Raw genomic sequence first — 13647 nt, 5'->3', positions numbered from 1 at the left:
ATCCAAAGAAGATATGCCAATAAGGACTGGCGATGAGGCTGCCGACGGGTTTCAGGGAATTCGTGCCCCTTTGCACGCTTACCTCATATCCTGCGGTTTCAATCCGAGACTTCTCTCAATAGCAACATCCAATGACGCGGGCTTCGATGCAGATTCTGGAGAAAGACGTTGTGATCGGTGGACGATGGCGATGGTGAACACCCGATAGGCGGTGGCGGCAGGCACTAAAAACTTGGGACTGCTGCGGAGAACAATAGGTTATGATAAAATTGCAGTATTAACAACTGCGACTGGGCTTAATGGTTTTATTTCCTACGCACCACAGTACAGAAAAGACCTAGAGCTGTGAAAATACTTTGTGATGTCGTCGGCTTATTACTGGGTTGGAGGGGGGATTCAACAGATCGTGCATCGCAGGCTCATCGACTGGTGCCGCTGCATTGGGCGTATGCAACTGGCCGTCTTGGTTGGCTGGTACAATCTGACACATCACATGATGCAGCAAGAAAGCCATGTCGCAACCAGAGCAACTCCGCAGGGCAGATTGTTTGTCCAAGTACCATTGATATTATTACTGTGCGACCAGGGGTAATGATATCATAATAGGGGACGACAATATTATTCCTCCCATCGCATAACCCACGGAGTCCACACCATGCAGGCAGTCTTATTGTTATTGATTCCATTGAACCATCTTGCTAAAAAAAGAGATGGGCTGCCACTGGTCGACTGCAAACAGCAAGGAATTCATTGATGCCATTGCATACAGAGGCAGTGGGACCTGGACGCTTGTTGGTTAATTCGAGCAGGCCGAAAACATAGCAAGTTGCGCAAGACCCCTGGTTGATCAATGCATGATCTTTCACGAGCAATAATGGCAGCGGTAAGCAAAATAATTGGCCGACATCAATAGTCGGCTCGACGGGCCGCGAACACATCATCGCGAGCTAGCTGGCAGCCGCTTACAGGCTGGCCAGGGTGTTGGTCTCAATAGCAAGCATCCATATTCCATACTTACATACTTGAGAAGAAGAAGAAGAAGAAGAGGAAGAGAAAGAGGAAGAGAAAGTCTATTATTATTGCCTCGATGCCGAGTGTGTGTTAACTGGTGAGTTATGCATTTAGCTGCGGTAGTTAGGTTGCATCACACAAAGGGAATTCAATAGTGCCTGGCGCCGTCGCTCAGCTCGGCACGTGGATAAGAGGCTATCTCTGCCTCTGTTCTCAAGACTATCGTCGGGAGCAGCCAGCTCGCCGTCGAGTGGCGGTGGCAATCGTCTTGGGTTGCTTAATACGGGATAATAGTAATAATAAGAATAATAATATTCATGCTAGAGACACGACACAAGTTAGTGACCTGCGACTAGCAAAGTGTGAGAGAATAAAGTAAATACGGACTCTAGCTCAGAACAGACTAGCGGCTTGGCAGTGCGGCCTCTTCTGGCTGGTGAAATCATGCACTCTTTCCCCCCATCGCATCTGCTGCTTCCTCTCTTTTGTTATTATGTCTCTGCTGCTGCTCGGCTCGACGCATCCTCTCTGTTTGCAAGACGGCTGTCGCTGCACCAGCCAGTCCGCGTTGCCTCCTAGCCCAGCTTGCGTCGAGAATCGCGTCTAGCCGCTTCCCCCTAGTGCCACTCAGCTACTGCCTAACCCCGCGACCGTCGCTGGTCTCGTCTCTTCTCGGCTCATTCCATTTCTCCATCCGCCTTCGGCTCCCCTCGACTCGCTCTCTCACAGCCTCTGTCTGAACCCGGCCAGCCTGCTCCCTCCAAGGCAGGGAAACAATCACAATCGTCACTGCAGACCTCGCTCCATGTTGCTCTTTACCGTTTCCAGCCGATCCGTGACAGCTGTGCGATCCGCCTGTTATTGACCATATCGCAAACTCGACCGGCTGGGGTCGGCCTAAGACAGCCATGGCGCAGACTACACCGAATCGCCAGCCCAAACCAGGCGACTTTTTACTTGTGATTCGTATGCATTGATTGCCCCTACAGGTGTCTTCTGCCGAAGAATTGAGTTTGCTGATCTGTCTTGGTTGCTGGTTAGATAATTTTGAAGCTCGCGGAGAGGACGAATTGACCTTGCGAAAAGGCGAGAAGATCGAACTGGTTGAATTAGATGACGGCTTTGGAGATGGATGGTACTTGGGAAAACACACTCTAACTGGGAAGATGGGTCTATTTCCAGGAGGTAATTCGTGACACAACGCCGTGAAGCTCAAAGAGCGCCTGCTGATCTTTTCAGTGTACACGACCGTACACCCTAGAATAGGAGTGCGCCGACCGACCACTGCTTCGTCCGGTACGTCAGATACGCCGAGCACCGACAGCAGCAATAGATCTCCCCTCATAGGAAGCGACCACATGGAAGCCATGACAATGTCCCCCACAGAAATAGAAAGCAGGAACGAGACGACCCCGCAAGCCTCAAGACGTGCCAGTGCATCCGAAACCCAGGACCCCAATATTGAGACTGAATCGCCGCCATTGAAACAAGCCCAACGCTCTGCTTCTAGTCCCCTGCCAACCTCCCCACCACTCGCCACTAACATCCAACGTACGATCAACCAAACGTTCGCCAATCACTTGAAAAACGGCGATAGCCCCGTCATGAATGAAACGCTCAGCGTAATTGATGAGCATATTACCGATCTCAGCACACCTCGCCATAGTATCACCCAGGACTCGAAGACGGTCACCGATTCAGGAAGCGAATACAGTAGCCACATCAGTCATCGCCTCTCTTACATCCATGGTCATGAGACTGACGAGGAAGAAGAGGCAGCCCAACCGAGAGAAGAAGACGTGCGCAAGTGGGATCATGTCGAGACAGCCCGTCAGTTGCGGAGTTTCGGCATCGATGCTCGCCATTGCGATATTTTTCAAGAACAGGAAATTACCGGTGATGTGCTACTAGAGATGGGCCAGGAGTTTTTACTCATGAAAGAGTTTGATTTTGGCGTAATGGGACGACGCTTGAAGACTTGGCACAAAATCAAGGCTTTCCAAGAGCAGGTCAAAGGTATCAAGTCTTCAGCGAGGGGATCAATGGCCAGCTTTTATCCTGGTGATGATTTTGAACGTTCTACGAGTCGCGCTGGACATAACGCGCCATTCTTACCCAGAATTCCAAGCCTTTCATCTGATCAGCGACCTTCGTCATCACGGTCAGTGATCAACCCGTCAAGTATACCCTCCCGACGGATGCCATCACTATATCAAGGAAGTCCCGGGTCTCCATCTACAGTGAACTCATCCGGACAACAAGATTTGTTAAATCGTCCATCAGCAGCCTCTATTCGTGAAATAAACCATGCACGTCGCCATTCGTCGATGGACTCAACTCACCGGTCTCCCGCATTGAATCAATCCGGATTTTCTCACCATAAAAAGAAATCTTTTGATCGTGGTTGGACTATGACCTCCACTGTTCCTCCATTTGCAAATCGTTCTGGAACCGCCGTCGAAGTGTCCGATGACGATTTGATCCTGCAACAAAGGTTCCTCGACCGAACTAATGGGGTAGATTCCTCACCACGTATTCCAGACAACGACGCTCTCGACCGAGGTTATTTCTCAGGAGGGGAAATTGAGACTCGTCGGACTCGACGATTATTGCGAAAACGCGACTCTGCAGTGGGCAGTGCCAGCCATTCTAGGCAGTCTAGCTTCGTTGATGAGCAACCCAGCCAGCGCAGACACTCGCGTTTCGGTAGCACTGACTCTGCCACTCGTATGTCTGCTGCAGCTAAGGCTTATCACGGCGGTTCGCTCAAAGGACGAGTGCGGAGTACAGGAAGTCAGATAGCAGATCCCGCTTCTGGTCCTCCGATTGTAACAAATCTTGAGGGTAAATCTAGTACGGGCCCTTCATTTTTCTCCCCGTTTGCCGGCAGGAGTGAAAATGAGACAACAGGACGATCTTCTCCTTCACCCTTCGCGAACATCCGCAATGTCGGTCCGAAGTTTCGTCGGGCCGTCGGGTTGCGCACTACATCAGATGGCGCGAGTGGAATCGCAGGTGTCCAGGACCAGTCGCCGATATCCCCTGTTAAGGATTTCATGCCTTCCCTTGGACTTGGCCGAACAGGCTCCACGACACCGTCAGCTACATCTAAAAGCTCCGAACGTCATAGTACAGATGGATCGGGCAAAGCCATTGATGGCCCATTCGCCATGTCGAGACCCAGGATTCCGTCCAAAGCTGCTAGCAAGACTAAGAAGGATACGAGTGCTTATACCCGTGGTCTAGAGAAAAAGAACCCACAAGAACAAATGGCAGGTTGTGACTACAGTGGTTGGATGAAAAAACGCTCGGCAAACCTGATGACGACGTGGAAACCGCGCCTCTTTGTGCTTCGAGGTCGTCGCCTATCATATTACTATTCTGAGAATGACACGGAAGAGCGGGGACTCATTGACATTACAGCGCATCGCGTTCTACGAGCTGATAATGATCCCTTGACGGCACTTCATGCAACAATTACTGGTGCTATAGCTTCTCCAACCTCACCAGAAGGAGCGTCAAAATCTCCCACTGAGAAAACAAGCGATGTTTCTAGTCTGGCAAAGTCACCAGAGGCCCCTTTTATATTCAAATTGGTCCCCCCGAAGAGTGGCGTGTCTCGAACAGTTCAATTCACCAAGCCTACAATACATTACTTTCAGGTTGATAACGTGAAAGAAGGCCGTTTGTGGATGGCCGCTCTGATGAAAGCTACTATCGACCGAGATTTGACTACTCCTGTGGAGACGACAAACAAGCAAAAGACGATCAGTCTGAAACAAGCACTGTTAATGAACCAGCGACCTCCTGCCTTAATGGAAACCGAGCCAAGTGTCACTCCCGTATCTGAGCCCAATGAGGATGACAGTGGTTTGAAGATCCAAGGGTTAAATCTGGACAAACCGACCGCTAGCGTTGAACCTACCACAGAAGAAGGGTCTACTGAAAACGAAGCAGCACCATCATTAGCAGCGAGCGCACAGTCCCCATCAACAGATGCTTTGCCCGAGACACTCCCAGAGTCGGTTTCATGATCTCTTGTATGATTTGCTATAACTTATCGTTTCGCCAGGTTTCTTTTCTTTTGCAGTCTTGACTTTGTTTGATATTTAATTTTATTTACTTTTCTTTTCTCTCTTTATTTTCTTGGTTTCACCTTATCTCCTTTCTCAACTGCCAGCACTTCGTGTCAAAGAAGCCTAAGGCAGCTATCCAGGCGTTCCCTTGTTTCCCTGCATATACCCCCACGCTTGGATATTCGAGTTCTTTTTTCAATAATCTGCTGCTGCCATAATGTATGAGAATATGAGAAAGCATGAAGGTCAGATTGCTGCAAAAACTGGTTTATGATACTAGAATAAATAAAGCACATACCCAAGTTTCCTCTCTTGTCTTGCGCTTTTTCGATATGCTGTACGAATATGACCTTGAACTTGAACTAGAGATTATTTTTTTTACTTCTTTTTCTGTAATAAAATACAGCAATAACTAGACTACAAAACTTGCTGAAGCAGTCATGGCTTGGAACTTTACGTGTACCTAGAGCATAAATGTACACTAATATGACCAAAGTTTGAATATTGTATGGGATTTTCTACCTGTCTTTCATCTGCACCTACACCAATTTATGTTAGATTAATTTAGACTTCTCAGGGGGCGCTTGTATATAATGCGGTGCTAATCTATGTTTACTGAGGAATGTCTGTAAGCTTATATTAGCATATACACTCTCTGAAGAATTATAAATAAGCAAGCGTTTATGAATATAATAATAATCACAATAATATAAACGTTTATATAAAGTTATGTTTAGTGGACTGGTTATATTAAATTATTACACATTGTATTACATATTTACTAGATCTCTATTGATATCCACAAGCCTCGTAGAATCTTGTTCTAGGCATTTAGCGTTCCGATGTTTTCTGTGAGGATTTGTTTTTTTGCGGTACTGGAACCGACTTTTTCTGCTTTTCTCGAGACGCCTTCCCAGGTTCTTTTCTTGAAGACAAATTGCAAACAATCTCTCCAGCATAGATTCCAACAAGGACAGACACGCCAATCAAACTGGCAAGCGCTAGTCCATGGACCGCCCACCAGATATGCTGTACACCAGCGGCACACTTTTGAATCTCATACTGCCACTGATTCACCTCTGGATCGGGATTGAACCAGAGCGATAGCAATGCCGCGTTCCCGCCGTACTCGCCCATCATGGAACGAAGCGTGATTTCGCGGATCGACGGGTTGTCGACATCTCCGTATGATGAAGAGCTCGATAGTGGGTATCGTGCTGCATCCCAGTGCCAGGGTGGCTCGTTATTCTCTTCCTCAATACCCTCCAACTCATCCCGCGAAGAAACAGCGGTGCGGTTCACGAAATGAACAACGTCACAGCCTTCATGGTCGTGGCCCGTCAGAATAAGGCCACGTCGACCGCGGCCGTGTGCTGGAGCATCGGTATCTCCACTCATACCAAAAACGCCTTGAAGGATGCCGACTGAGCTAACGTGTTCGCTCAGGTGGTTTTGTTCACGGAGCCCATCTTTGTGGAAGCGAATGGTGTCGTTTTCAGAGTCTCGTTCATCATCATCGTCGAAGAAGGCGAAATGGGGGCTGTCTACGCATATGCCCTCGCGTTTATGAAGTGGGACATGTGTTAGGAGGAGGGTGAACGAGGCTTCGTCTTCAACAGGGTGTGAACGGTGAGATAAAAGGTCGTTGATATACGTGTAGCTATCGGATTGGATCTCTGGGTCGAAAGGAGGGCCATCCAGAGTCAGGTCATTAAGGTTAATAATGTGCAAGGTAGGTCGTATACTGGCATCTGCCTCCCCCGTATTCCTACCTTGCTCCAATGGAGGATGCTGAAACCTCAAATCCCAATCTGCACGACCAAACACTCGCTCGAATCGTTCCAGACGATGCTTCGACACATCACCCGCATATCCAATATCATGATTCCCAGCAATATTAATAATTCTCCTAGCCCAAGAAGAGTTGAAGCGACTCAATGACTCAAGTTCAGGGGTCTCCACACTAGATGCCGATTCGTCATCACCACGAGACTTCTTTCCAGTAATAGTGATATCGTCGTCTACTCTCTCGCCGCCTCGAAAAACTCGATGCCAATATCTCCATCCGCGATTCTCAAATTCTTCATCCGTCACCCATTGACTTCCTATCAAGTCGCCTAACACTGTAACATGTGTTGGCCGACTCCACCAAAACAAGGTTCGATAAATATGCGCCAAATAATAATCGTTCCCAAACAGGTCTAAACGTTTGCGAGCCGCAGTAAGCGCAGATGGGATATCTACAACAATCGTGTTGTATATAGCATCAGCCACAACCGCAAAAACAGACAGAGGAACTTCTAACTCCTCCTCGTTTAATGGGCTTGTAGCGTTTCCTGCTGTTCCATTGACCAACGCAGATTGTATGTCCTCCCAATACCGGCGTATCCGAGCTAGGAATTCATCGTCAGGGCCCGGAAGTGAACTGTCACCTTCAATTTGAGGATCTGCAAGAACGAGAAGACGGAAAATCGCTGGTTTGGGCTGGAGAGCGGGCGACGTGGAGCTGTAGTCGGCCGCGTGCTGGAGGAAAGTGTTTACGACCGCATTCGAAGCAAACGACGAAGCCGCGCTATTGATATTCTTGGTATTGGGGATCGGGAAGGCGCACCCTTGGAATATTGGATAGAGGTAGAGGTAAAGAGTGGATGCAATGGATAGCGGCAAAAGGATGACAAGAATCCTCTGCAGAAGATGCCGGAGGGACATGAGGTGCGGTTATGTGGCGGTTGCGACAATCAATAATATTCCATAATCAGGTATTCCATGCTAAAATCGATGAGTCTATCCGAAGATCGAGTAGGCAATAAGCATTATTGCTTGGATAAGAAATAATAAAGAGACATGGTTGTACAACAAGTGGTATTTACAAGTCCGTGGTTCAATCAGGAGAAGTTTCGCTCGAGGAGAAGTTTCGCTCGCGGCGAAGCGCTTGAGGCCCTTCCGCGCCGATCGTTCATCTCCGCGGTACATCTATGCCCCTCGTACAGGTAAAAGTTACAAGCCATGCTGCTTTAGCAAGTTTTGTAGCCCAATTATTACTGTATTTTATTATAGAAAAAAGAAACATTTAAGAATGAATATACTGAAATTGGCATTATACTATCAAGTTCAATGCCATATTCGAACTATTAAATTCAATGTTATTATGGGATATCTTACCTTGTCTCAAGCTGTATGGAATAAAAATCATCACTGAATAAACACCCCGAACTAACTCCACCCATGGGGAACATGATACGAAAGAAAAAAATATAAAGGAAAGATATAGTGTTTGAAGAAAAAAAAACCGCCTTGCTAGATGCTAATTGTTCATGTCCCTTATCACGCCGAGATGCAGCAGCTTTGAATAAACACCGTTTGAACCGAACCTAACCCAACCTTTCCGTGTGATATGCTAAGAAAAATGTCGACGATGAATGGATGATGTATGCAGACTGTTGCTAACCGCTAGTGGCGGCTCATGGCTTGTCAACAGTACGAGGAAGATGCCAGCCTCAGAGAAAAGGATTGTCAATCGGCAATCGGTGTGACGGTTTCATCCAGGACCTCGTCGTCGGAATTGTGATGGTGGAATGATTGACCATCATGGTTTGCAGCGTGTGACTGTATCTGGAGCTGTATCGGGGCTGGCGCCACTTGGCCTTGCGCATTGCCATGGGATTGACTAGCGAGTGGTAATGGGGTCAAGGAGGTCTGCAGATCGAGAGACTCAACATGATCACCGTCATGAACCAAATCCATGAATTCACCAGCGAACCCAGCAACTTCATTTGCAAGTTTTCGGTCAAGAATATCCTCCAGCATTTCCATATCTCGTTTCCACTTTTCCTCCTTCTTGGCTCGCTCTTCCTCGACTCGTCGACATGTGCCGTCCTCTTCTCGCAGCTTTAAGCAGTTGGGGCAATGATAGTTAGCATCGCAATACGAACATGGGCATGGCGGATTCTTGTTGACGCAATCTTGGCACACGTATATGGAGCAGTTGGTGCATTCACGTAGCACACTGTTGCAGCGTTGTCGTTGGTCACCGATAGGCCTGTATTGGGGACAGAAGTACGATCGACAGCCTTGCCATCTACTAATTTCAGCCGCTGCGTCGTAGTACACAGAGGAACGTGATGATGATCGCGACAGGTTCGAGGTGGTTGGAGACTGGCTTTGGCCTGCTTGCGGCCCTGTCATTGAACCGTCTTCAGCTTGGTGTTGAGCTTGGATGAAGTCTTGTAAGACTGCAGGGTGCATTCCGCCTACTCCTGGAGCAAAATGGTCCCCAGCAACACTACTGGAGGCGGATGGGGAGTCTCGGTCCATATTGATAGCAATTGGCTGGGGTGGTTGAGATTGAAAAGGTGCTAGGAGATTCGTACGTGTCCTTGTCGATAGCCCATTGTTGTTAGACATCGTAAAGGAAATCCCTGTCTTTCCAATAGCAGACGCTTGCTGGCTCTGTAATGTTATCTTTTCAAGAGCGAGGTCTCGGTATCCGCAAATTCGTAGGCGTAGTCCGCGGAGGTCGTGTTCCTTGCACAGAGGTTTCAAGCAGCTTTGACACTCGACACTCCATCGAGGTGATTCATAACATTCCTTGCACAGATTTCTAGGGCAGCTCGACACCTGGCGATTCGGTGGCCCAAGAAGCTGTCGCAACAGTTCGGCGTGACCGACTTCTGATGCCTGACGTTTGCTATCGATCCACGAATTGTTCGAGTATTCTGGATCTTCCCAACCTTGGCCTTTGGGTAAAGGGACTGCTCGAACCAAATCAACATCACGTGTCGTCGTGCCGATACTGATACCTCCACCTCCTGAAAAAATCGGCTCCGTGCAACACCAGGAAAACTCTAAGTTTGGATATTGACCAGGTGCAGCAGGGTTGGGAGGATTGTTATTATCCGCATCTGGATTGGGATCATGCATAATACATGGAGAGGTGTTAGAGCCCGGGGCCCACCATAGAGACTGAGAGGTAGGTAGGCCTGGAATAGGGGGGATTGCATCTTTGGCATACCGCCAACTGTACGCACAGCTTGCACACAGTGTTTTTCGACATCCGACGCAGTGCATGAGCACACTACATTGCTCACATCTTTCGCCTATTGGTTCGGAGCATCTATCACATTTAATATTCTCGACAAATGCTTTATGGCTCTGACGTAAATGAGTCGGTACAAATTTTCCTTCCTTATTGCCGGGCCCATCGCCAGTGCCTAGAGGTTCACCGTGAAAGCCCACTTCCTCGTGTTCCCAGAGTCTTCCGTCTTTTCTGCTGTCAAGAGTAGGTCGATCACTCGGAGACCCAAGCCAATTTTTAGATCTCCATAGCCGATCAAAAACTACCCAGACTTCTGGAGCACCGTGTGGGACTCTCATGGAAACGTAGCCGCGTCGTCGAAAACACCGTCCTGCAGGTGTTGTACACCAAGCTGTATCAGTCCAAATTCCTAATTTGTGACATAGTATAACGAGTTCGTGGGTTGGCTCCGAATCTGAGTCTCGGCGCATCAATGAAGTTGTCAGGTAAGGACGACGTCGATGGTGTCGACAACGGTAAGTGTAGAGGCTTTTCAAAGCGAGTTTCTCCTTGGCCACAGGCACCCCGTTCCTGTTCTCATTTGCTACATCGAATTGCAGACCAAACATTGTAAGGTAGGGGATGATGTGATATTTTAGAGACACATTCTTGCAGCCACGCACCGAGAGGTGTTCCAAGGTTTCTCGCCTGGAGTGTAGAACCGTGGATATAAGGATTTGACCTGATACGGCAGTATTGTCCAGTTCGAGGCTGCGTAGACAGGGGCTGATCGGTACAACAACCATCATCAAAAGTTGATCTAAAGCATATGGTCGAGACTGACGTGGAGCAGTGGGGTCTAGGCTACCGATGACCAGCGTTCGGTTTTGAGAGCCTGATGGAAACAGCAGGCGGAAGGATAGATGTTTCCATGCTGTAGGGTAGGATTGAAGGAATTTCCGGAGATAGGAGGATGTGTGGTATAACTGAAAAATCGTTTGCGTAGGTATCTGTTGAAGGAGGGACTCGAAAATGGGGGTATGAGTAGAAAACACACGTTCGAATGTCGATAGTTGAAAGTCGGAGGAGTAGAGGCTGGAGGTATCATCATCGAGACTCATCGGACAATCTGCTGAGACAGAATCCTCAGCAGCCAGGCTGCCGAGAATCGATCGTCGTGTATTGCTGCCCTCAATCTCGATGTTCATGGCTGAAACGCTTCAGATACGAGTGATCGGAGCGGACGGAGATGGGAGTGGATCAGGACGAGATGCTGCGGCCTGCATTATCGACGAGAGCAAGTCGGAAGGCTCAGAGGGAATTGGCGGACGGCAGCGAAAGGATGACAGACATCTGGCAGGGAGCTACTGACTGCATCAACAACGGTCGACGGGGGATGAGTTACTGGACATGGGCTGTCCACGCTCTCGCAGCCTTTAGTTGCGGCTGTTTGGTGGTGGAGCCTTGCTGGTTTACAGTGAGGGCGAGTCAGGTGATATGCGCATCGCTGCCGCCAGTGCTCTTTGAAGATCGTACACAGCTGTGCAAAGATCGAACAAAGACCCCTTTGCTTTATTATTATTCACCTTTTGCTATTCTACTGACAGACCCGCTGCCACGTCCAATAATTACAGAGTCTCGGCCCGCCTCTCAATGTCGGTCGCTAGATGTGCCTACCGTGTATCCCCTTGCAATGCCCTTGCGCCCTTCGACAACAGCGGTGCTGCCCGCCTCACTATCCTCTTCATATTTGATCTCGAAATCGCTACCGAGTCCTTGCCATGTTCTCTGAGACCGCAGAAACTCTGCTCCTGGAGAGACCGTGTTGCCGATCATAGCCACGTCGCCTTTGGCTCGTTTAGCCAGTGCTGTACCACTTGATGATCCTTGTCCAACGATGGCATGCCTCGAGCTGTCGGTATTTAAATATTGCATGGGTCGCGAATTAGTAACGAATTTTCCGGTGCGCAAGTTGAATTCGGGCGGCACAGACTCAAAATCTGACGATCCATCTATCTCATCCTTCTCCACGCCGTTTTCTACCTCGACCTTGTCATCGCGCGTTCCTTCATCGGCATCTAGCGAAGCTTGGCTGGCATCTAGGAGAGCCTGATAATCGCTACGCCATGCACCAGTCCAAATACGGGTATCATCGCTTTGAAGAGCAATTTCAAGCTCGTAAGGAGTGATCACTGGTTTCCAAAAGTCCTTACTATCGACCAAGGAACTCTCCCAGCATCCAATGACAACCCAGCCGTCAATCTCACTGAAATTTGCTACCTTGGCGGCGTTCAGTTTGCCAACAACAAAGATGTAGCTTTTTTTACCGGCAGCGGCGATCTGCCTCTTCACATGATCTACAATATGAAGGTAATTTTTCACACTCAGTGTGTTGATAAGGATGCCGAAAATTGGTGCAGTGCTTAATGAAATCAAAGTGCCGTAACGGCGCCGTAAAGCTGCCGTAGTGGACGCCTGAAGTGGTTTGACATCCTGTCCGGATTCTGCATCTGCCGTGGGATATATATGAAAGGCCGCCACTCGCGACGAGAGTGTCAGTAATAATGCCGTGGGAGGGTCTGAAATGTGAAATAGCTGCCACTCGTTTAGCAACTGCGGTGCCTCTTTGACAGATTCTGGAACCGTCCGATTCGGTATCGCCGAGGAGGGATCATGCAGGACCTGAGTGGCAAAGAGATTGATGTAACCTTCTTTTGCCAGGCGATCGTATACTTCGGGGACATGGTCGGAATACGTGACATCGGCAGCTATGATGATTTTTGATGCGAGATCTGTAAATGTTTCTTTGAAAGCTTTGACGAGAGGGTCAAGTGGAAGAGATCTATGCGTGAAGACATGGATCACCGGTAGTCTTGACGTAGGTGATAAACAAGCTCGTCCGTAATGCACAACAACATCTGCATTGACATGTTCGGCAGCAACTTCGTCGACGCAGCAATTCCCATAAGACGTGTCGGCCAGAATGTAAAACCTAGACTGAGTTTCTTCTGGTGAGAGTCTTTCTTCTAAGCTCATTTGAGAAGTTCTCTCATCAAGGCCGGTCTTCAAATCCTTATCCAATGTACCATCCACAATTGTCCTTCTGCCATTTAAATTTATATCCTTGGCCTGAACTCCTCGACTTAACAGCTGAAAGACGCGAGGAGCATCGGGAAGCATGTCATCTGGGAATTGAAGGGCAATTCGCTTCCATCTTCCTTGTCGAATCTTCGACAGCGTGCGTTCGATATCGTAGATGATGGACAGCTCTTCATCAGAACGGGATGCGCCTGGAGCCTGGGTGTTCGATACTATAGGTTCTGTAGCTTCCAATAAATGCGTATCTGGCGTTGACAGTATAGGCGCAGACTCCATGGCTGGAGCCTGCTTGTGATTTCTTGGAAATGTTAGATTTCCTGAAGATTGTTGGGATTTTCAGCGGGGTAGTTTGTCTGGATTTTTTTTGGCATAGAAATATTACGCTGCATATGCGGGACGGTTGACCCCACCATATAGCGCGAGATGATTGGATGCTCCTGTATCGAG

At 48.5% G+C, this 13647-nt stretch overlaps 4 protein-coding genes across 4 annotated transcripts; 1 reads left to right on the top strand and 3 right to left on the bottom strand.

Annotated features, from left to right (window-relative positions):
- Positions 1-1919: 1919 nt before the first annotated feature.
- BGW36DRAFT_293025 (putative polarized growth protein) lies at positions 1920-5045 on the top strand (the record flags this gene model as incomplete). The annotated part of the gene is made up of 3 exons (XM_046210957.1): positions 1920-1977; positions 2053-2196; positions 2251-5045. The coding sequence occupies 3 exons, from the start codon at positions 1920-1922 to the stop codon at positions 5043-5045; spliced, it is 2997 nt and encodes a 998-aa protein (XP_046074008.1).
- A 792-nt stretch (positions 5046-5837) lies between these two features.
- On the bottom strand, positions 5838-7982 carry BGW36DRAFT_373832 (uncharacterized protein). The gene has a single exon (XM_046215626.1). The coding sequence runs from the start codon at positions 7794-7796 to the stop codon at positions 5919-5921; it is 1878 nt and encodes a 625-aa protein (XP_046074007.1). The 5' UTR covers positions 7797-7982; the 3' UTR covers positions 5838-5918.
- Positions 7983-8168: 186 nt separating this feature from the next.
- On the bottom strand, positions 8169-10778 carry BGW36DRAFT_373831 (uncharacterized protein). Its single transcript, XM_046215625.1, has one exon. The coding sequence runs from the start codon at positions 10728-10730 to the stop codon at positions 8601-8603; it is 2130 nt and encodes a 709-aa protein (XP_046074006.1). The 5' UTR covers positions 10731-10778; the 3' UTR covers positions 8169-8600.
- An 821-nt stretch (positions 10779-11599) lies between these two features.
- On the bottom strand, positions 11600-13613 carry BGW36DRAFT_373828 (putative diphthamide biosynthesis protein Dph2). The gene has a single exon (XM_046215624.1). It carries the CDS (start codon positions 13474-13476, stop codon positions 11752-11754), a length of 1725 nt encoding a protein of 574 aa, XP_046074005.1. The 5' UTR covers positions 13477-13613; the 3' UTR covers positions 11600-11751.
- Between the last annotated feature and the right edge of the window lie 34 nt (positions 13614-13647).

Source organism: Talaromyces proteolyticus (genome assembly GCF_021365285.1).
Source record: "Talaromyces proteolyticus strain PMI_201 chromosome Unknown BGW36scaffold_4, whole genome shotgun sequence".
In the NCBI taxonomy this organism is placed as follows: Eukaryota; Fungi; Ascomycota; class Eurotiomycetes; order Eurotiales; family Trichocomaceae; genus Talaromyces; species Talaromyces proteolyticus.
This window is presented reverse-complemented; position numbering and strand designations above follow the sequence as displayed.

Bases quoted from the DNA above. Each gene is read 5' to 3' on its own strand.
- BGW36DRAFT_373832 (XM_046215626.1), bottom strand. From the start codon at position 7,796: ATGTCCCTCCGGCATCTTCTGCAGAGGATTCTTGTCATCCTTTTGCCG.
- BGW36DRAFT_373831 (XM_046215625.1), bottom strand. From the start codon at position 10,730: ATGTTTGGTCTGCAATTCGATGTAGCAAATGAGAACAGGAACGGGGTG.
- BGW36DRAFT_373828 (XM_046215624.1), bottom strand. From the start codon at position 13,476: ATGGAGTCTGCGCCTATACTGTCAACGCCAGATACGCATTTATTGGAA.